This window comes from Pygocentrus nattereri, chromosome 9 (genome assembly GCF_015220715.1).
Source record: "Pygocentrus nattereri isolate fPygNat1 chromosome 9, fPygNat1.pri, whole genome shotgun sequence".
NCBI classification, from domain to species: domain Eukaryota; kingdom Metazoa; phylum Chordata; class Actinopteri; order Characiformes; family Serrasalmidae; genus Pygocentrus; species Pygocentrus nattereri.
The window spans coordinates 18,672,261-18,695,535 of record NC_051219.1 but is presented as its reverse complement, the minus strand read 5'-3'; the positions used below and the strand labels follow the sequence as shown (position 1 = coordinate 18,695,535).

Here is a 23,275-nt window from a genome sequence, read left to right as displayed (position 1 = left end):
TTTATTTTCCATACACCGCATGTTTAATGTGCACTTAAGAAATAATTCTAAAAGAGCGTGGTAACATATAATTACGGGCACAAGAGACGTTCAAGATATTTTCAAGTGATTGTACAAAATGTTGTGAATTATGACATTTTGGAAACTTCACAACAGTAATACAAAAGACTTACAATGTTCTGTATCTTTTCATGTCAGATGTTCTTAACGTGAAGTATCTTGTGCTCAGATATAGTCTAGATCAGGCGTTCCATTTCAACTCATGCATCATCATTCAGAAATATGCTGTCGAATGAAAACATACATTTTGGATTTCATTACAACTTCTGTGATGTAACCACTTAAGAAGTGTTTTGTTTTTTCAATACTTTAAGATGGGACCCTCTTTCTTTTTGTACTGGAATTACAAAGGGTAGGAAAGAGAAAAAGTGCTGTTGTATAGAACATGCATTATGGTGAGTGAGTTCTGCTTCAATGAATGGCCTTCTGAAGTGAGCACTGAAAAGACTGAGCAGACTTTCATAATGTCCTGATGAGTCAAGTCTCAAAAGGGATGACCCAATTTAAACTGGTAAACAACATCTCTAATCTCGCCCACAGTATTTTCATTTCAGGCATCAGGGTTTCACAGATCAGATGTGGCACTGAGGAGGAGGACGTTGCTCTCCAGGGACATGTTCCTGCCCAAGAATACTAAGTCAATGCAGCAAAATGGCAATAATTCTCTAACTTGCTAGGTTTTATAACCAGCTAGCTAGCTTTCTTAGAAAAGACTATCTGCTCTTATGTCCCCCTGCTGGTTGGGACTCTAGCTGATCTCCAGTTCCTGATCTAATGTCCTGATGAGTCAAGCTTTAAAAGGAATGACCCAATTTAGACTGGAAACAGTGTCTACTGACTGGCATAGCAAACTTCATGGAATTTCCATTTCAGTCGTCCGTGTCTCTCGGATCAGATGAGGCACTGGGGAAGAGGACGTCGCTCTCCAGTGACATGTTGCTGCCCAGGCCTGCCATCCGGCTGCGCAGCAAGAAGTGAGTCCGCCGCTGGAGCAGTCGTTGCTGCTCCTGTTTCAGTTCAACGTATGAACGTGAAAACGTGTGAAAGATCGACGTGACGGGGAAGGCCATGAGCAGGATACCGCTGAGGATGCTGCTGAGCGCCACCACCTGGCCGGGAATGCTGCGTGGAACCATGTCCCCATATCCCACAGTGGTCATGGTGATGACCGCCCACCAGTAAGTGGCAGGGATGCTGCTGAACTCCTGTGTGGCAGCCACTTCATTCTCAATAAGGTAGAGGAGTGGGGAGAAGAGCGCAATGGCCACACAAAGGAAGAGCAGCAAAAGGCCAAACTCGCGCGTGCACCTGCGAGCCGTCAGGCCCAGAGTCTGGAGGCCAAGCGAGTGCCTGGCCAGACGCATCACATAGAGGATGCGCAGGGCACGAAGGACGCGTAGCACGAGGCCCACTTTGTCCAGGTAAGTGCTACCAGAGCCTAGACGCTTCTCTCCTGCAGAGGTGCTGTCCACCACAAGCGTGATGTAGTAGGGAAGAATGGCCACGACATCAATGAGGTTGAGTGGGCGACGGAGGAAGGCCAGCTTGCTGCGGTCCTGGATGAAGCGCAGTGTGAACTCCAGGGAGAACCAGGCCACGCATACTGTCTCCACGATGAAGATGTTGTAGCACATCTGAGAGCACTTACCCTAAGACATACAACAAGATGAGTAGCACATTACTTTAAGACAGCAAGTTACCATCGGCTATACTCATCAGTTTCTCATTGCATGCACATACATACCACAAACATTTTAAGTGATCCTCATAAATCACAGTATCATTGACACTAGCATGCATTCAAGGGGAATTTTTCAAAATTTCTGTATAATTCAATCATTAGAATCATTGAACAAAGTAATTTAGACAGGTTGGATAAGAAATGCACAATTCTAGAGAAATTTACCAGTCTTGAATTGTTCATAGTGTTGGTGATACAAACCAGACAGACAAAGTTAATTCATGAAATGGTTATGGATATGTTGCCTCATTCCTGAGACAATGTTTTAATATAGTTTTGAGAGGTTGTGGCTTGAAATATATTTTTTAAATACAGTCAAAGTGGTACATGCTGCAAAATAATACCCAAATTAAGCATATTTTTCAGATTCACCACTCTTTTACCATATTAACATTACATATAAAACTCGGAGAAATCATGTAGGTTAACTAGTCATTTTGTGTAGTTAATCAAATATCAAGTCATCAGTTAATTGCCACGTTTAGTTGGTGTGTTACATAATAGAAATCATCAAACTGTGCTGGCCAGGTTGGAACTGACGACCACTGTGCTAAATCAACACTCTCGCCCTGTGAAGCTTTTTGGCAGGGGTCCTCAACTTCAATACTTGGGGTCCAGTCACAACTTAGGACTAAATATTTAGCTGAACTGCTGGATCAGGTACCATTACACATTTAAATAAATAAATAAAAAACCTTTAGCAAGCCCATTACACATCACAAAATAATTGTGTTTATTTTATCGCATTAAATGTAATTTACAAAACTGGTTAGACAGTCAAACTGAAACTAGTTGGTGAAACATTAGATGCAAAAAATATTTCATCTTCTACACAAGATCTTGTAGCAAACCTCAAACAATGCAAAGGAAGTTACAAATACTAAGAAAAACTAAAGTAGCTAGCAAAACGATCTTACCATTGTTTTGAAAGTTTATGTGTCCTTAGACGTTGTGGTAAAATGGCGAATGTTACTGAAGTGTTAAAGCTCAGAAGAAGTAATGTTTAGAGACAGTTGCTAAGCAGTGATTGGTTGAACATTGTATCAATCATTATTTTGTGATAAATTACAGTAAAAGATGATTTTAATATACAACAAAAATACTAAATCCATCTGATGGGCCGGATAAAAACCATAATTAGGCCATGTGTTTAATGACCTTGACCTAGAATGTACTTTCTTCAGTTGCAGTGCTGACCAGGTAACAGTAGGGGGAAGTATGAGCTACCAAATGTGAATCCAGCAACTCACTATCTACCTCTTACTGACTTCAAATTCAATTTCAAAGTGCTCTGTCCATTTGTCTGAACTAGTGCTAATTGTTTCCCCCTCAGGGTCCATCACCATGCTCACTTTTCTTCTCCCTTCTCATTAAATGCTATTGCATGTTGCAGACTGCCACCAAAAATCCTTCAAGAAAGTGTTAGCAAATGTGTTGATTTATTTCAGCAACTGAAAATGTGATTGTTATTGCTTTGCAAAAGTTTGCAATGAGAATGCATATTAAAATTCTAACAAGGTTTCCGAAGGTGAGACTGAAGCGTTGTTATTACATGCCTTCAGGCCAAAACAGACCATGCTGATCCATTGGCCTCCCTGTCCTGCAGTGCATTGCGACTAGCCTACCTCAACAAAGCCACTATATTCCAGCACTGCCTTTTATTTCCTATACAGACAAAGCCCTCAGTATTATGAAACAAACACCCACAAAGGTGGAAATAGCTTAAGTGGTCCTGAAGTGACAGAGTTATGCATAAATTACATGCATTTGTCAGAATAGCTGTGGAAGGATCAAGCACAAAATTACCCAGGCATTGAACATTCTAGGACATATTTGCAAATATTGGATAAATGGTGTGCAAGTTTCAGTGGCTGCAAGCAAATATAAAGCTCTGGGTCAAATGTTCTTCTGGAGCCCAGAGTTGTGCATTTTACGCCCACATTTTAAAGATAATTTATACTGTACGCATATAATAAATGCATTCATGTAGTACCAGTCAAAAGTTCTCATAGTTCTCATTTTTACTACATTCCACATTTTAGAATAATGGTGAAGACATTAAATCTTTGCAATAATAAATATGGAATTATGCAGTGACCAAAGTGTTAAAGAAGTTAAAACATTCAGATTTTAGATTTTCCATGATTTTCATCTCTTTTGCTTTTTGATGCAGCTTCACACAGTCTTAGCATTCTCTCAACCACCTTCTACTCCCAAAACCAACTGAGATGCTTTTCATGCTTTTTCAGTAGTCTTGAAGAAATTTCCACTTACAAGGAGGAGTAATTGGCTGGTGGATAATAATACTCCTTACTTTTAAAGTTTTGGAAATGCATTAATACATACAACTGGGTGAAAAATTTAAAGAAAATCAAGATAACGTGGCTTTGTAAGGTGTTGGACCAACAGAACAACTACAACTATTTTCTGTTTCATGTATTCAAATGGGATCTTGGATTTGAATCAGTGTATTAAATTTTGTTTAGTCTGTTGCCAGTAACAGCTGGAGAGTTTGTCACAGGAGGCATAATTATTGGCTGCTGTCTCCATCTATTTACATATTGGACATGTCCTTTGTTTTACTTGCCATTTCTGTGTTGTCTTTCCTTCTAGGCCATGTTCCTTTACATTCTATTTTTTGGTTTAAAATGACCACTTTTAAACCTATTCTAGTATGTCGGGCCAACATAAGTTTAATCAACAATAAGTGAAGCGCAGTGAACTTTAATGAGTTGACTGTAAATGTGATAGCAGATACAGTTTTAATCAATTTGAGTGAAATATGTTGGATCAACAAAAGTGCCTTATTTTAAAAAAGAATGAAAAACAATTAGCTGTTTGGAAATCCTTAACAATAATGGGTCTCATTTACCAATATCTTCCTAGGTTTTTTTCTTAAATTTGTTTTTGAGAAAGGTTCCAAGAAAAAGTCTACATCAGATTCATGATGTGCTCTTAAACTGCAGAATTGTTAGCACCTTTGTGCTCTTGAGTATGTGTAGATTCTGTTCTTGTTCTAAGAACGAAACCCAGATAAGAAACATTGGTGAACATCATAATCTTCAGGAAAAACGCGCAAGTGGATTTTAAGAAGAAATGTATTATTAATAGTAATTGGTGAATGATGCCCATTGAGAGTGAACTCTTAAATGTGCATTCGTCTCTTGTACTGAGGGTTTTTTGCACAGCAACCCTACTATAATGTCTTTTTCTATGTTGTTGTGGACAGACTGTTCTCATCACATCGTCTAATTATATCCTGCATTGACACTCTTAGTTACCCGAGGAACAGTTGCTCTTCTGGTTTTCCTTACAAATTGCACAAATGCATGTGCATCATGGTCACTGAACATGTGCTTTGGGCCACAATTGAAGGCCCTATTTACTGATGCCTTACATACTGATGTAAATGCATCTCAACAATCTCAAACACTCTTTCACAGTGATTCAGATCTTTTGCCATATTGATCCAAAATCGAGGTCAACTGGGCCTGCTCAGCACCTTTATACATGCCACAGGGCAAGGTAGCATGTTAATTGCTTAAAGGTATCATGGACCACACCTATCTGGATGCATCTGCATGTGTTTCTCCACTTATTTATCCAGGTCTTTTCTTTGTCACCCATCTGTTGGTATCAGCATATTTATAATGGTCTTACAAGAGTAAGTAGAGTAAAGTAGAGTAAAGCTTCTTTAAGATTATGAAAACATGCTTTCATTAAGTTGAACTTAGTGCTGGTTATACATTTACTGAGCACTTTATTAGGACACCTCACTGTCCATTTTATCAGCACCACTTACAGGTGCACTTTGTAGTTTTACAATTACAGACTGTCCCATCTCTTTTTTGTAGTCCAATTCGTTATCCCATTTTTACCTCATTCATCAAGGTCAGGATCACCACAGTTTAGGTATTATTGGGGTGGTGGATCATTTGCAGCTCTGCAGTGACACTGATGTGGTGGTGGAGTGTTGTGGATGTGTTGCGCTGGTACAAGTAGATCAGACATAGCAATGCTGCTGGAGTTTTTAAACACCTTAGTGTCACTGCTGGACTTAGAATAGTCCACCAACCAAAAATATCCAGCAAATATCTTGTGGCCAGCATCTTGTGACCACTGAAGAAGGAACAGAGGGTGACTAAAACAAACTGTGCAGCAGCAGATGAGCTATCGTCTCTGACTTTACATCTACAAGGGTGACTAACAAGAGTGGACAGTGAGTGAACACAGTGTCAGAGTGGACAGTGAGTGGACACAGTGTTTAAAAACTCCAGCAGCACTGCTGTGTCTGAAATATTTGTACTAGTACAACACACACTTCACGCCATTACCACATCAGTGTCACTGCAGAGCTGAAAATGATCCACCACCCAAATAATACCTGCTCCTGGCCATTGATGAACGAGATGAGGCAACAAATTATGCAAAGATACTGATGGACTACAACAGGGGCGTCCAATCTTATCCGCAAAGGGTTGGTGTGGCTGCACATTTCCAATTCCAAACATGCTGGAGCACACTTGAGTGTACTTTTTTAATCAGTTGGTTTCAGTCTTCAAACAGTTGGTCAGGTGACCTTCTGCTTTGCTGGAATAAAAACCTGCAGCCACACCGTGGCAACCCTTTGTGAATAAGACTGGACACACCTGGACTACAGCCTGTAATTGCAGAACTAACCAAGTGCACCTATATGTTATGTGGAGCTGATAAAATGGACAATAAGTGTGGATATAATGTGGAGTGTGGATAGTAGCAATTAGCATTCAAATCCCTGCTAAGTTACAGGTAAGGAAGTGTGCATCAGAAACCATATCTGAATGTTAAAGCAGTGGCTTGGATATGTTGCTGCACACAGGCAGACTTTGATGTAGACAAAGAGCACATATTTTATGTTGTAAAACGTACAGTGGCTCTTTTAAGGCACTACAGTGCTGCTGTAATTCATAATTGAAAATTACATGTCCCTCTTCTCTTTCTTTGCTGAGGGCAGACATGTTAATTGCTCCTCCGACTGATGCCAGACTGGATAACAAGCGCCTTAATTCAATTAGCAAAAGAAGTTTCTAAATGAGTGAGTCGGTGTGTAACTGACATTGATTATTTCTGGTTTTAGATCACCTGCACTGTGGAAGCACGCCTGGACAACCACTGTGTTCTGTACTGTGCAAATCATCATATATCTTTCTCTATTAATCTGATCTCGACTGTGACTGGATCAAATCTCACTGGCTTACATATGATATGCACAAAAATCACCTGATCAGCTAAAGTAGAAATTATGCTTTGAGATTTCTGAGATCAGATTGAAGCAGATGTTTAATCAGAGTGTTCAGTTCCAGATTTGGATGTGATTTCCCTAAAGACCCTCCATAACTAGGGGTGGACATGTGTTAAGGTGTGTTTACATAAAAACTATTTTACCTCTCCATTCATGGCTGTTTCTTCCCTTTCAAAAGCATGTGAATTTGTGACTGCAAACATGTGTGCAATAGAGAGATCTTGCATTTTCTTTCTTCCACCAAGCAGATCTGTGCTAAAATAGCCTATAGTCTTAAATAAGGTGGTTCTTTAAGGGTTCTTTAGTAAAGACAATGGTTCTATATTGAATAATGAACTCAAAGAACCTTTTGCATGCTTAAATGTTTTTTTTGCATGGAGAAATGTTTTTTTTTCTAATGTTGTAAAGTCTATTGTTATAATGTCAACACAATGAGAAACCTTTTTAAAAAAGGTTCTATGTAGAACCATAATCAACACAATCTCCATTAACCTGAAGAACGATTACTCCATACAAAGGATCATTTAAGTTGGCAAATAATTCTTTGTTTATGGTTCCAAACAGAATCTTTGTCTGTGCTAAAGAACCCCTGATGAACCGTATTTGTGTTTTGTGGTCATTTTGTGTCTTATACAGCAGTTGAAGCCTTTTGTTCTGTCAACTGATTCAGCATCTTTGATTCCTTAAGAATCATGATTTATCTAGGAATCCAGTATGTTTTCCACCCCTGTGTATCTGGAATGGACTGCTGCCAGCTTGGTCTGTTGTGTTCATGTGGTGAGTTAATGTATAAGCTGGTATTGCCCCAACTCATCTAAATTCGGGTAACATGGAATTTGCCTGAGCTCACCACTTCACAACTTTGTTGGTCATTCTGTAACTTTAGGCCAACTCAGAATTTCATGAGTGTACAAATTGAAGGACCAGCTGAATGCACCATTAGGACAAAAAATTTGGGCACTCACATCCTCCTCCTCCTCCCTCATAGCAGGCATGGTGCTTATGGACAAGTTGATGGCTGTGATGGTGACAAAAAGCACCGAGAGGCAGGCAAATATTTTGCCGGGTAGTCCCGAGTGGGGCTTCTCCACCATGTCCCTCAGCTTGCCCATGCAGCGGCCCAGCCGGGACGGCCCTGCCAGGCCACCTTCACTCTCCTCATCGTCCTCATCCTCTTCCTCTTCTTCTTCGGCCGCCCTTTCCAGCTCATCACACTCCTCAGCGCGCTGCAGCAGGCGCCTCCGGCAGCACCACTCCAGGCTCTCCTCTGGTACACCCCAGTAGAGGAGCTCCTCACGGAAGGAGAGGGCACACATCTCTCGCAGTGAGCGAAGCTTGCCGGCACGTAGGAAGGTCAGGATAGTGCGGAAGGCGCATGGGCTGCGGTCAAAGAAGAACTCATTGCGTGTCACATCGTAGTCGTCGCATACACGCATGATCTCGTCAAAGCTGCTGCACAGGCGCAGCTGGCCCAAGCGCGACAGTGGGAAGTCCTCCAGCGTAGTCCATGGCAGCTGGTAGCGCAGACCACCCACGTTGATGATGACGTGCAGCCTCTGGCCATCACCCGGACAGGCCGCAGCATCAGCAGTATCAGACGAGAAGAGACACTGGGCCCGCTTATAGTAAACACCCTTAAGTGCTTCACGCTCCTGGACAGGTGGCGGGTTCAGGGAGGTGTCTGAAGCGCAGCTCAGGGCACTGTAGTCGTAGTCGGAGCCATCCCCAGCCAGCAAAGTCATCTTTCACCCGGCCAGCTCCGGCTCACATGCCTGGAGGCTGGCACTCGCTCGCAGGCCCTCACCTGTGCAACAAGAATTTCATGATTGATGACAGTCAGGAGAATGCTATGAGCAGGAAGATAGAACACACATTTGTAGAGGTGAAATGCCCCATGAACAGAACTGTATTAAATTTATTCTGGGGCCCTGGGTTAACAAGTTGAGGGGGGAGCAACTTTGGCTAAGGCCTACATACAGCCATTTGAACGTAAAACTAAGTGAGAAAGTTAACTTTTGCACATGTATTTGGATAAGACGTAATCATGATCATTCAGAGTGATTTGATGTGATGTGAAATCCACCACTCCAGAGAAACTGGAGGTGAAAGGAACCAAACTTGTAATGCCTCAAAAAGCTGAACCACCAAAGTACTTTGCACAGCACCTGAGGCATTGTTTTATGATAGATTTGAGCTAAAGTTTTGTCCTTAAACATATATGATTTTAAATAAATTAATATACAATCCTCAAAGAATTGTAAAAAAAAGTCTGGAAAAAATGATGGAAAACATGGAGAAACAGGACATTGCTGACTCCAATGAAACCAAACCACAACTATTTTTGTTTGGCTTTAATTTGAGTTTTGCTGCATGTATTTAAAATACACAACATTCTGAATAAAGTGATGAATAAAGTCAATAAGAGGCAGAAATTTGTTTTATAGCACAGCTAGACATTTAATAAGTAATGCTGAGAGAAGTAAAAGGTGGGGTTAGCTGTTAGGCTAGCTGAACTGCCACACCGTAGTGTGTGTGTAGCGCATCATCATTCATGCAGCTGCTCTGTTTAGCTAGAGGGACATACAATATGACTGGGAAATAATCACTGAGAAATTTATGGGATAGTCTCTCTCAAAAATATGTAATCAGTAATGTAGGCAATGTACGTTTTGTGACTGTCATCACAGGACCCCTTAAATTTATCTCGCAGCATTAAAAAAAAAAGATGTACTGCCACCCCTCCTTGTTCAGTGAAAGTGGCCCAACACACTACATCAATACAAATATAACATGCTTTTTGGATTTTGTCAGATTCAGTGTCAGATCTTCTGTTGTTTATTTTTCAAATTTACGTCTTAGTCTATAAGCTGTGTATGGATCATTTGTGTATGGATCATTCTACTGATTTGGTTCATAGTCAGAGTTCAAAACACATTTCAGACTTTAACTGACTTGGACTTTAGACTAAAATCCTTTTGGTTTGAGAGACTACTTTAATGATGTTTAATTTATTAAAACAATCCCTTTTGTCACTAACATTACAATCATAACAACACAAACTTTACCAAATGTTAGGTGTAACTGTAGTGACAATTTCAGCTAATTTTGAGCGTAACTAAAACACAGCCAGAACATGGTTGGCAAACACAGCTTTGAACAGCTGTACATACATAAATACAATGCCAATTCCAATGAAGTTGGGACATTGTGTAAAACATGAATAAAAACAAAATATGATGATTTGCAAATCCTTTTCAACCTATATTCAATTGAATACACTACAAAGACAAGATATTTAATGTTCAAATGGATAAACTTTATTGTTTTTTGCAAATATTCACTCATTTTGAATTTGATGTCTGCAACATGTTCCGTAAAAGTTGGGACAGGGGCATGTTTACCACTGTGTTACATCACCTTTCCTTTTAACAACACTCAATAAGAGGACACTAATTGTTGAAGCTTTGTAGGTGGAATTCTTTCCCATTCTTGCTTGATGTACAACTTCAGTTGCTCAACAGTCCAGGGTCTAAGCAGGGACGTCCCTGAAAAAGGCGTTAGTTGGATGGCAGCATATGTTGCTCCAAAACCTGTATGTACCGTTCAGCATTAATGGTGCCTTCACAGATGTGCAAGTTACCCATGCCATGGGCACTAACACACCCCCACACCATCAGAGATGCTGGCTTTTGAACTTTGCGCTGATAACAATCTGGACGGTCCTTTTCCTTTTTGGCCCAGAGGACACAACGTCCATGATTTCCAAAAACAATTTGAAATGTGGACTCATCAGGCCACAGGACACTTTTCCACTTTGCGTCAGTCCATCTCAGATGAGCTCAGGCCCAGAGAAGCCAGCAGCGTTTCTGGGTGTTGTTGATATATGGCTTTCACTTTGCATGGCAGAGTTTTAACTTGCACTTGTAGATGGAGCGACGAACTGTGTCCACTGACAATGGTTTTCTGAAGTGTTCCTGAGCCCATGTGGTAATATCCATTACAGAATGATGTCAGTTTTTAATGCAGTGCTGCCTGAGGTCACGGGCATTCAATGATGGTTTTCTGCCTTGCCACTTACTTGCAGAGATTTCTCCAGATTCTCTGAATCTTTTGATGATCTTATCGACTGTAGATGATGAAATCCCTAAATTCCTTGGAATTGCACATTGAGAAACATTGTTCTTAAACTGTTGGACTATTTGCTCACGCAGTTGTTCACATCCTTGCTTGTGAATGACTGAGCCTTTCAGGGATGCTGCCTTTATACCCAATCATGACACTCACCTGTTTCCAATTAACCTGTTCGCCTGTGGAATGTTCCAAACAGGTGTTATGCGCATTTTGAAGCACAAAATACGACAACGGAGACCCCGGACTGCAGAGCAACTGAAGTTGTACATCAAGCAAGAATGGGAAAGAATTCCACCTACAAAGCTTTAACAATTAGTGTCCTCAGTTCCCAAACGCTTATTGAGTGTTAAAAGGAAAGGTGATGTAACACAGTGGTAAACATGCCCCTGTCCAAACTTCTTTGGAATGTATTGCAGACATCAAATTCAAAATGAGTGAATATTTGCAAAAAACAATAAAGTTTATCTGTTTGAACATTAAATATCTTGTCTTTGTAGTGTATTCAACTGTCCGCATTGTTATCAGTGCAAAGTTCAAAAGCCAGCATCTCTGATGGTGTGGGGGTGTGTTAGTGCCCATGGCATGGGTAACTTGCACATCTGTGAAGGCACCATTAATGCTGAAAGGTACATACAGGTTTTGGAGCAACATATGCTGCCATCCAAGCAACGCCTTTTTCAGGGACGTCCCTGCTTATTTCAGCAAGACAATGCCAAGCCACATTCTGCATGTGTTACAACAGCGTGGCTTCGTAGTAAAAGAGTGCGGGTACTAGACTGGCCTGCCTGCAGTCCAGACCTGTCTCCCATTGAAAATGTGTGGCGCATTATGAAGCACAAAATACGACAACGGAGACCCCGGACTGCCGAGCAACTGAAGTTGTACATCAAGCAAGAATGGGAAAGAATTCCACCTACAAAGCTTTAACAATTAGTGTCCTCAGTTCCCAAACGCTTATTGAGTGTTGTTAAAAGGAAAGGTGATGTAACACAGTGGTAAACATGCCCCTGTCCAAACTTCTTTGGAATGTATTGCAGACATCAAATTCAAAATGAGTGAATATTTGCAAAAAACTGTGAAGTTTATCCATTTGAACATTAAATATCTTGTCTTTGTAGTGTATTCCATTGAATATAGGTTGAAAAGGATTTGCAAATCATCGTATTCTGTTTTTATTTATGTTTTATACAACATCCCAACTTCATTGGAATTGGGGTTGTTTTCAGCAATGATGATTCTTAAGGGTGCACACAGATTTTCAGAATTTGGGATACATTTACTTCAAAATAGTGGGATCTAACTGCTCACCATGTGGCCATGAGGGACAGGGATGCAGTCTCACTTCCTGCTCTAAAATGCAGGGGTGTGTCTACAATAAGACTCCGCCTGTGGACTAAAACTTTTTGTGTTTTTGTAGTGACATAAAACATGGAACAGCATTTTCTGAATGACGTTTTTCTTATTTAGAAATTAAAATGTATAAATATAAAAATGGATCTTTTTATCTTTTAAAAAAATAGGGGTTTTAAGGGTTAGGGTTTGGGTTTGCCACTTTCCAATAGAATGTTCTCCAGTCCTGTAGGGCCAGATTCCTACACAGTTCAGTGATTTTCCTACTGAAGCACATCTGACTTAACTCATCAGCAAGTGCTATAGAATGGAAATCACTAAACTGTGCTGAACTCTGGCTCTCAGCTTCCCACCCATGCCCATGCATTGGGCTTAAATAGATCATAACAATCTTTGTAATTATATAATGCTTATATATGTGTAATTATATAATGAGTACTTAACTATTTTTATAATTCTTTTTTTTAACCAAGGGACTGCAGTTTTAACTAATTTGGTAGAGTCCACCACACAAGATAAGTAAAGGTATGAGAAAACTAAAGCACAAGTGGTGCTGTATGAAAGTGGTTCAGTGGCACTGAGTGTCCTTGTTAGAATTATACATTTACTTATAGCTATAGAACTGACTCCATTGGCCTACTTTTGCTTAATATCAAAGTATGAGTGTGAAAAGAAAGGCAAGATAAAATAACACATTTTTGGTAATAGAACAAAGAGCTGTGTTTCTGGTTGGTGTGAAATCAAAGTGATTCAAAACAGTGAATCACTGAATGACCAATTAATGATTTCTCAGTAGCGGCTCATCATGTGTGGAATTCATTCATTTTTCTAAATTTATAGCTGCACTTCTGAATGAGCCACTGCCTGTTTGCCAGCAGGTGAAGACATTTTTTGTAAATAATCTGAAAACAAGATCCACGTTTGACCATGTGATTATATCTTTTGTCCTGAGCATAGCAGTTCATAAGATATCCTAACACTGCACTGTCAGAGTTTAAGGTTAGAGTGTTAGGGGTTTAGGGTTTAAAGTTAGGGTTCAGGGTTATGGGTTGGGGTTTAAAGTTAGAATGTTAGGGGTTAGAATTTAAGGTTAGAGTGTTAGGGTTTAGAGTTTTGGGTTGGGTTTTAGGGTTAACATGTTAGGGTTTAGAGTTTTGGGTTGGGATTAGGGTTAGAGTGTTAGGGTTTAGGGTTATGGGTTGGGGATTAAGGTTAGAGTGTTGGGGTTAGGGTTAGCCTTCAAGGTTAGAGTGTTAGGGGTTAGAGTTTAAGGTTGGGGTTTAGGGTTAGAGTGTTAGGGTTTAGAATTTTGAGTTGGCATTTAAGGTTAGAGCGTTAGGGTTTAGGGTTATGGGTTGGGGTTTAAGGTTAGAGTGTTAGGGTTTAGGGTTATGGGTTGGGGTTTAAGGTTAGAGTGTTAAGGGTTAGGGTTTAGGTTTAGGCTTTAAGGTTAGAGTGTTAGGTGTTAAAGTTTAGGGTTATATAGTGTTAGGGGTTGGGGTTAGAGTTAGAGTACAGAGGGGTTAGAGTGTTAGGTGTTAGAGTTTAAGGTTAAAGTGTTAGGGTTTAAAGTTTTGGGTTGGGGTTAAGAGTTAGAATGTTGGGGTTTAGTGTTATGGGTTGGGGTTTAAGGTTAGAGTGTTAGGGGTTAGGGTTAGCCTTCAAGGTTAGAGTGTTAGGGGTTAGAGTTTAAGGTTAGAGTGTTAGGGTTTAGAGTTTTGGGCTGGGGTTTAGGGTTAGAGTGTTAGGGTTTATGGTTATGGGTTAGAGTTTAAGGTTAAAGTGTTAGGGTTTAAAGTTTTGGGTTGGAGTTTAGGGTTAGAGTGTTGGGGTTTAGCGTTATGGGTTGGGGTTTAAGCTTAGAGTGTTAGGGGTTAGGGTTTAGGTTTAGGCTTTAAGGTTAGAGTGTTAGGAGTTAATGTTTAGGGTTATACAGTGTTAGGGGTTGGGGTTAAAGATTAGGGTACAGAAAACTGAAATAAAACTGAGATAACTGATCCTAATGGATAACATCACTTGACTGATTAATATTCATGAATCAAAAACCAACAAGTGAATCATAACAAACATTATTAGCTCTGAGAAACATAAGCTACTGCCAAGCTACCAACTTATACAAAATATGTACATGCACAGCGATAAAACACACAAGTTTTGATCTGACCATTCTCATTAAGGTCGAATAGCCATAAACCAGATATGGAACCCCCAGATCTATGTCACATTAAAACAAACAGGGAGGTGAAAAAACAAAAAAGTATCCATCTGCATCCACAAGGCATGTGCAAAATAAATCCCAAAGCAAAGAAATCCCTGGCACACTGTCCATAGAAAAAGTATAAAAGCCTTTATTGAAACATAGCAATAAGTATAAACATGTGCTGAAACATTGCGGGCTACTCAGGCCTTCATCAGGACACAGAACAATGGCATGTCAAAGTGAAACAATCAGATCTGTTTGATTCCAAAAATTCTGGACGCAAATTCCGTTTCTACATCTTGAGTATTGATGGAGTCAATTCTGATTCTATACAATGATTTTATTGATTCTCAAATAAAAATGCACTTTTATTGTACTTTTGCACTTCTATCTGACCATGTAACAACAATTAAACAAGAAAGAGTGCAGAGTGAACATCCTCTCCATGGATCACCACCTTATCGTGGTGGAGGGGTTTGCGTGCTTGGATGATCCTAGGAGCTATGTTGTCTGAAGCAAAAGCTCCTGGTAGGGTCTCCCATGGCAAACTGGTCCTAGGTGACAGGTCAGACAAAGTGTGATCCATAATAACCCCTATGAAAAAACGAAAACAGGACTTGTACAGGACAGGACAGGGAGGGGCTCGCCAGCGAGTGTCTGGTGGCTGGGCATTTACTCATGGTGCCCGGCCGGGCCCAGCCCGAAGGAGTTACATGAGTCCATCCTCCCATCGACCCACCACCAATGGGAGGGGCAGTAGTAGGGGTTCGGTGCTTTGTGGATCGGGCAGTGTCCGAAGGCATGAGCCTTGGCATTCTGATCCTTGGTTGCTGAAACTGGCTTTTGGAACTTGGAACGTTACCTCACTGGCGGGGAAGGAGCCTGAGTTGGTGAGAGGTGGCGGGCAGGTGTGAGCTTTCTCATAGCCCCTCGACTTGGTGCCTGTATGTTGGGGTTTTCTCCGGTGGACGAGAGGGTAGATTCCCTACGCCTTCGGGTTGGGGAACGTGTCCTGACTGTTGTCTGTGCTTATGCACTGAACAGCAGTTCAGAGTACCCAGCCTTCTTAAAGTCCTTGGGAAGGGTGCTTGAAAGTGCTCCTCCTGGAGACTCTATTGTCCTACTGGGGGACTTTAACGCTCACATGGGCAATGACTTGGAGGACATAGCCTGGGGGGGTGTGATTGGGAGGAATGGCCTCTCTGATCTGAACCCAAGTGGGGTTCAGTTTTTGGACTTCTGTGCAAACCACAGTTTGTCCATCACGAACACCATGTTTGAACACAAGGATGTCCATAAGTGCACATGGCACCAGGACACCCTAGGCCACAGTTCAATGATCGATTTTGTAGCCGTGTCATCGGACTTGCGGGTAAAGAGAGGAGCTGAGCTGTCAACTGATCATCACCTGGTGGTAAGTTGGATCAGGTGGTAGGGGAAGAAGCTGAAGAAGGAGTCCTACCGGGCATGGTTGGCCTGTGGGACACCAGAGGCAGCTGGCATGTATCAACAGGCCAAGCGATCTGCGGCTTCAGTCGTCGCCAAGGCAAAAACCCATGTGTGTGAGGAGTTTTGTGAGGCCTTGGAAAGTGACTTTAAGTTGGCTCCGAAAAGATTATGGCAAACCATCAGGTGACTCAGAAGGGGAAAGCAGTGTGCCACTAGCACTGTATATAATGGAGATGGTGTCCTGCTGACTTCGACTGAAGACGTCATTGGGTGGTGGAAGGAATACTTTGAGGACCTTCTTAATTCCACCGACACATTCTCCAGTGAGGAGGCAGAGTCTGAGGACATGGCAATAGGCTTGTCCATTACTGAGGCCGAAGTCGCTAAGGTAATTAAGAAGCTCCTTGATGGCAAGGCTCTGGATGTTGTGGGGCTGTCTTGGCTGACACGCCTTCTCAACATTGCGTGGACATCGGGGGCAGTGCCACTGGATTGGCAGACTGGGGTGGTGGTGACTCTTTTTAAAAAAGGGGACCGGAGGGTGTGTTCCAACTACATGGGAATCACACTACTCAGCCTCCCTGGTAATGTCTATGCACTATTTTACACTGTGCTTTTGTTTCATACTATTGACTCTGCCCACAAAACAAACAATATAAACAATACAATCTGGTATAGAAGCATCTCATAAACTGTAATAATACAGCATTGAAGTCATTTATTTTAGGAAAATGATCACTCTCACAAAAACATCATTCTATGGTCTTATAAAATGAAGAGGTTTTGTAATATTATAGTTTTTGTAATATTAACACTAAAGTTTGGTCACTACGGAAAGCAGCGCATCCACTGCTCAACCTCACACTCCGCCTACATGCAGAGCCATCATCTCATGAGCCGCTGAAGGCAATCGTTTTATAGGCTCACTCATGAAGCATCTACATGAATTAGGGCATGCTTAATGTAAATTTCATGTAAAAGAGGTGCTGGCAGACTGCCGCTTGATTTCCCATACTGAAGCTGATTCACTGTTTACGTTTAAATCTGTTTTTTTGCATTATATGAAAGTTTCATGAATCAAACCCAGAGCAGATCAAATCTGTTTTTTTTTGCATTATATGAAAGTTTCATGAATCAAACCCAGAGCAGATCAAATCTGTACTCCTTTTATGCAACTTTTATGACCAAGGACCATTGTTTCTATAATGCTTTTGTTTTTACAGAAGTACATGATTCTGCACTGCAGCATACCACTCAAGAGAAGCAGCAAAATCTTCCTCTTGAGTGTGTGTGCTACTGAACAGCTTGACCACATTCTGTTACAAATTAGATTTTTCAGTTGGTTATCCAGTTGGTCTAAAATAAAACATGTCCAGTCTATGCATTTTTTAGACAGGATGCCGTCTAATCATCCTACAGTAGATTATCTCATACTCTATGTGTGTGCAAGCATGAACATCGCTGTGTAGAATTGAGTCCAAGTCTTTTGAGTTGACCTCAATTCCCAAATACCTGGAATTGGAAAATTCACTTTTTTGGGCTTGATTCCTCTTTCTAGTGCCACTTGCTAAGGTGAACATAGTCTAACATGCACTTCACCTCAGGCTTGTTAATTAGCTGAGAAGTTGGATCAGACTGGTTAGAGCATCATCATCATTGTTGACCGCTAGTCCAGACATGGTCGCTGTAGCAGTTGGGAGAGCAGAGAATCCCAGATGACCCTGTCCCCCGCAACTTCCTCCAGCTCATTCCCAGGGACCCCAAGCGGCTCCCAGGCCAACTTGGAGATATAATCCCTCCAGCGGGTCCTAGGATGACCCCGGGGTCTTGTCCCGGGTAGGCTGTGCCTGGAACATCCCCACTGGGAGGCGTCCAGTGGGCATCCGGATCAGATGCCTGAACCACCTCAGCTGGCTCCTCTCAATGCTGAGGAGTAGAGGCTCTACTCTGAGCTCCTCCCGGGTGACCGAGCTCCTCACTCTATCAAATATAGTGTAGCCCGCCACTCTGCGAAGAAAGCTCATTTCCGCCACTTGTATTCGCGATCTCGTTCTTTCAGTTATTACCCACAGCTCATGTGTGGGTCGGGATGTAGACTGACCGGTAAACAGAGAACTTCGCCTTTTGGCTCAGCTCCCTCTTCACCACTACAGTCCCGGTCCAGTGACCACATTACTGCTGCCGCCTGTCCCAGACTGCGGCCAGTCTCACGATTCCTCTTCCCATCACTCGTGAACAAGACCCCAAGATACTTAAACTCCTCCACCTGGGGCAAGTCCTTTCCCCTTACCTGGAGTGGGCATGCCATCCTTTTCTGGGCCAAGAACAGTAAAAACAAAATATGCAGGGCAAGGTTAGCCCTGTCTGCGCTGGTTTGGAATATGTTTAGATATAGGACAGTTTTATGATACTTTCACTTACTTGAATTTGAAGTTAAACAATCCTCAGGGACCAAAACATCTTCAAATCATGTGTCTGGATCAGATCATGATTAATTTAGATGTTAAAGAGGAATTACAGCATTTGTTAAAACTTTCTACCTTATTTAATCATTGAGTTATAAACATCTCAACAAACAAAACAACATTCAAGTCCCAGTTTCCCAAAAGCATCTTAGTGTTAAGATCATATTAGCTTGAAGAGGCTTGCGCTATCATTTACGGATTATCTTTCTATTAAAATGCTATAATTAAAATGCTTTTGAGAAGCCCAGTGAGTGATTGGAACAGGGGGTCGCAATATGGCGAATGCAAATACAACCTTTTTTATCGATCCTAAATGATCAGTGAGCCTACACATGTTATCTGAAGTTTGTGACATGCAATGTTTATAATGGTAAAATAGTGGAAATGTTAAAAAAAGTTTTTTTTGGGTACTATTTTGCCTGTAAATGCCCTGCATATGACTCACACACACACACAACATCTAAGCCGCTTCTCCTTCTGGGTTGTGGGGTGGTGCTGGAGCCTATCCCAGCTGTCATTCGCCGAAAGGCAGGATACACCCTGGACAGGTCAGTAGTCCATCGCATGGCAGACAGACAGACAGACAGACACACTCACACTCAGACTCCAAGGGGCAATATAGCATGTCCAAATGGCCTGACTGCATGTCTTTGGAAGGAAACCGGAGAACCCGGCAGAAATCCACACAGACATGGGGAGAACAGACAAACGACACAGAGAGGACTGTGGTCACCCGACCGGGGAATCAAACCCAGGCCCTCTTTGCTGTGAGGCGACAAAGCTACCTACCATGCCACCAAAAACTCATAATGTCTTGGGCATCAGGTAGCATATTTATAGCCATTTTATGTTATAACTGTCTTTGAGGCGGGAGGAGGTTTCTATCACAATCACTGTGAAGAATTCTCATTTGGATTTCACATCAAACTGTTCTGAATGACTCTGTTTACATCTAAACCATTCAATTAGGCACGATTTAGTGGAATTCCTCTTTGGTGCATAGCCAAGACAGGACTTTATATAATGTATAATGTCCTTATACCACCAGATCTTTAAAAGACTATTGACATTCTGAGGTTTGCAACAGTCAGCCAATACATTTCCATTGCAGTGGAATGAGTGCAGCTGTCGTACTTGGCCACTGAAACGTTAATTACCCATCAAAAGAGCCCGTGGAACAAACACCTAATGGTATTACAATGAGTGCTTGGCCTCAGACGACTGGCTGCTCCACTAATGTAGTGAACCGCTTCCTCGGTAATGCAACAAGAAACACTTCTCTAATGGGCCGCCACTGCCCTTCAACTTATCAACAGAGACGCTGATGGCTTTTTGGGGAGTGGACTGTGACTCAGCAGTTCTACCGACTAGTCCTCAGATGAGAACGACCTTGATCTTTTCTTTTTTTGGATGTTTCCTTGGTTCACTGGTATTTAGTTTATTATGTTATGACTATTAGCTTTTAGAGGTGATGCCCAATGACCTAGCAGGTCAACAGGTTGTGAGAGTGTTGACTGTATCAGTTGCTGCCACAAGGCGGCAACAAAGAGGATGATGAGGTGACTCAGTTCGAGATTAGCCAGAAAACAATTTCCTCTATTTCAAAAGCCCCCACCCCACACACACAGCTTGTCTCACTGATATGAAGGTGTGTGCACTCACACACATACAGACTTGTGGTGTTAGTTGTGCTTGCTGATAGTGTTCCACAGGGAGTAGTTCCTAACAAGAAAGATTCAGTGTCACAGTAATCAGGAACATGGCACTATCAAGACCAGGCCTTATATGAAGCACTGAACATGGTAATATCTGCATTTTGAAATGTGAACCATTTAGTAATATAATAATTGCAATGAAACTAATATGCTAGTTATGCAGTTGTGTGCAGAACTGAAGTGTTGGCTCAGATGCCATGACCTAGGGCCTATCAGGCATGGTTCACACTGCATTTTTTCTAGGGCTGCAAAAAAAAAAAAAAAAACCTCCAAATTTTTCCAAAAAGTTTCCAAATGGTACCTTCAATATTTGAATATTCTCTAAAAATAAGAAAAGCTCAAGATATTTCACGTTAATGATGATAATCACTTTATTTACTGTTAATTTGCTTTTTTATATGTGTACTTAAAAATATGTATTTATTGTATTTTCTTTGTAATAATATCTAATTACAATACTGCAAGAAGAATGAAAAAAAAAACAGATACACAATTTCTTTCTGACATAGCAAAAATCCTAAAAGGCTAATCAGAGGGATTTAGCCCAATCTGGTAACCCCGAACAAGCTACAAAAAAACATGTCAATCAGATTCAGTGCAGAAAACAACAATTTTTCTCTTGTTCTCTTGAAGATACACTGCTATTGTGCGCTACTGGTGATTCGCTAGCGTTTAGCTCGATAGCCAAAAGTTTGTTTCCAATTGGACAGATAACGGTGCACAGAAGTGAACTCATAAAGTGGGTAAAAGAACTGGTCGTTTACATGTTATGAATATTTTAGTCAGCAAATTTTACTAAATATCCGTTGCAGCCCTAGTTTTTTCTCTAAAGGCAGAATAACGCAAGAAACACTGTATAGTCTTTTATTCTTGGCGGATTCACAATGTCAGTCAGGTGTGGTAGCTAGCTATCATTTCAACATAGATAAGAAGAAAGGAGGATTTGCCTTTTAGAAAGTGATTTGCTAACTAGCAAACATGGTGCTGCTAGCAAAACAAGCTGAATCCCTTCAGTGCATGGGCGTTTCCCCGACTGTTCTTGCATACCTTATTAGCGGCTAAGGATGCGCCTTCTGACTAATTTTGTTATTTGAGTGTCTGTAAGAGTCCATTAAGGCATATCTAGTTAGCGAAGGTAACACAGGTATGTAGGGTTACACAGACAGCCTGAGTGACGCTAGTAGGTTTTCATGTTGAGTAATGGGGGCTGCCTCTTCAGATGAGCTAATGAGCTAACTGTCATATGCTAATGAGGACTTGCTGTCTTCTACAGGTATTTTTCCCCTCAGTCAATGTATCACAGTGTTTTTTGTCAGAGAAATATGTTTTCACTGTTTTTGACCTAGCTAACATCAGCTAAAGTAGCTAGCCTAGTTAGTGATAGCCTCACTATCTCTGCCTTCTCAGCCACTTACTTAACAATGCATCCTTGGCAACACAGTCATGTGCAGGTACTCATGTTTATGTGTAGCAAAGTTTAAAATAACATATTTACTCACAAACATGAGCAAAACCAGTGTTTCACTGAATTTTTTTATGTATATTTTCTCTTTCAATAATCAAATACAGGCACCAACAGGGTCGACTTAGTACTCCATTACCCATGCACATCTCTATTAACGACCCAGCGATAGTATAAAACTGTCAAAATATTTAAACCTTAATTAAACTTAATTAAATAAGTTTTGTTTTATTGGGCCTTTTCCTACTTCTTCCTAAATGAAAAAGCTGTAGAGGGGAGGCATGAGGTTTCATGTAGCTAGGGATATGAGGTATGCATTTAATTTAGATTATATTTAAATTATATTTCTGCAATTGTAATTAATTGCTATGCACTATTTCTGTTTACATGCTTGCCTTTCTTGGCACCACAACAGAAATCAGACTCTTGTGCTAATCATAACAGATTCAAATTAATGTGTAGGCCTACACGTCCTCAACGTCTGACCAGCAAAAGAAGAAAAGCCATTTCACACCCCGGTAGCTCCAAGATTTCCATGGCCTGTGTCCAAACTAATTAAATCAATTACTGTGATTAGGACGCAGTAGGTTCACAAGACGCAAATTAGTGTCTGCGCTCCAGCGCGCTCCAATCAGGGATTAAGATAGGGGCCTTCAGCTGGCTAAAGCCAGGGTGCAAGTGCGTCACCAGATGCTTATTAGGCACCTGCACTGTCAGTCACTACCAGATAATGATTACACTTGGCCTTTTGTTTCCGGCCTGTCAAATTAATGCCCACGCTGCTGGGGAGGGTCTGCTCCCTCAATCGGCCCCCACTGCTCACTGCTCGCACTAGCTTCCGTCCTACGGAGGGTCGTACATGAGCGTGGCAATGAGACAAGAATAATTAGCTGGGAAGGGGGCACAAAAACACAGTGGTCATGATACACAGCAGAGCGGCATGCCGAGAATTAGCCTCAGTGGAGGATCTCCTTTGGCATCTTGATTAAGAGAACCAAAATAGCCTAGACGATGCTGAAGCAAACACATGTACTGCTGCTGGCTACACTTGTATAATTTATTGAAAGTTCAGTGCTTTTTCAATAACACATGGTGAACAATTCAATACTGTAAATTTCAACTAATTCCTAATTCTATATTTAAATAAGCTCAAATTAAGCTACCATCTTCTATTCACACTGGTGTCAAACTCTAGAGCAAGTAACCTTCATGTTTACAGCCTTCAAACTATTAAATTCACTGATACACATATAGTACATGTCAAAAGTTAAAATCATTAGCAACAAGAGCAATTTAACCTGTTTTGATTCTCTTTACTGATATTTCTCTGGTGATCATACTAAGTACTAATTACAGAACCAAAGTTAAACAGTTAAGCAGTCTTGTTCACACAGTTAAACATAGCCAAAGGCAGTCCGAGA

General features: G+C 41.2%; 1 protein-coding gene across 1 annotated transcript in view; it reads right to left on the bottom strand.

The window, feature by feature from the left end:
• Window positions 1–23,275, bottom strand: part of kcng1 (potassium voltage-gated channel, subfamily G, member 1) — a 41,410-nt gene continuing 18,135 nt past the window's right edge. The window contains exons 2-3 of the mRNA XM_017694173.2: window positions 8,048–8,886; window positions 1–1,709 (exon numbers count right to left, since the gene is read on the bottom strand). Coding sequence (XP_017549662.1) covers window positions 930–1,709; window positions 8,048–8,824 — 1,557 coding nt within the window. The 5' untranslated portion in view covers window positions 8,825–8,886 and the 3' untranslated portion in view covers window positions 1–929. The remainder of the gene's footprint in view (window positions 1,710–8,047; window positions 8,887–23,275) is intronic.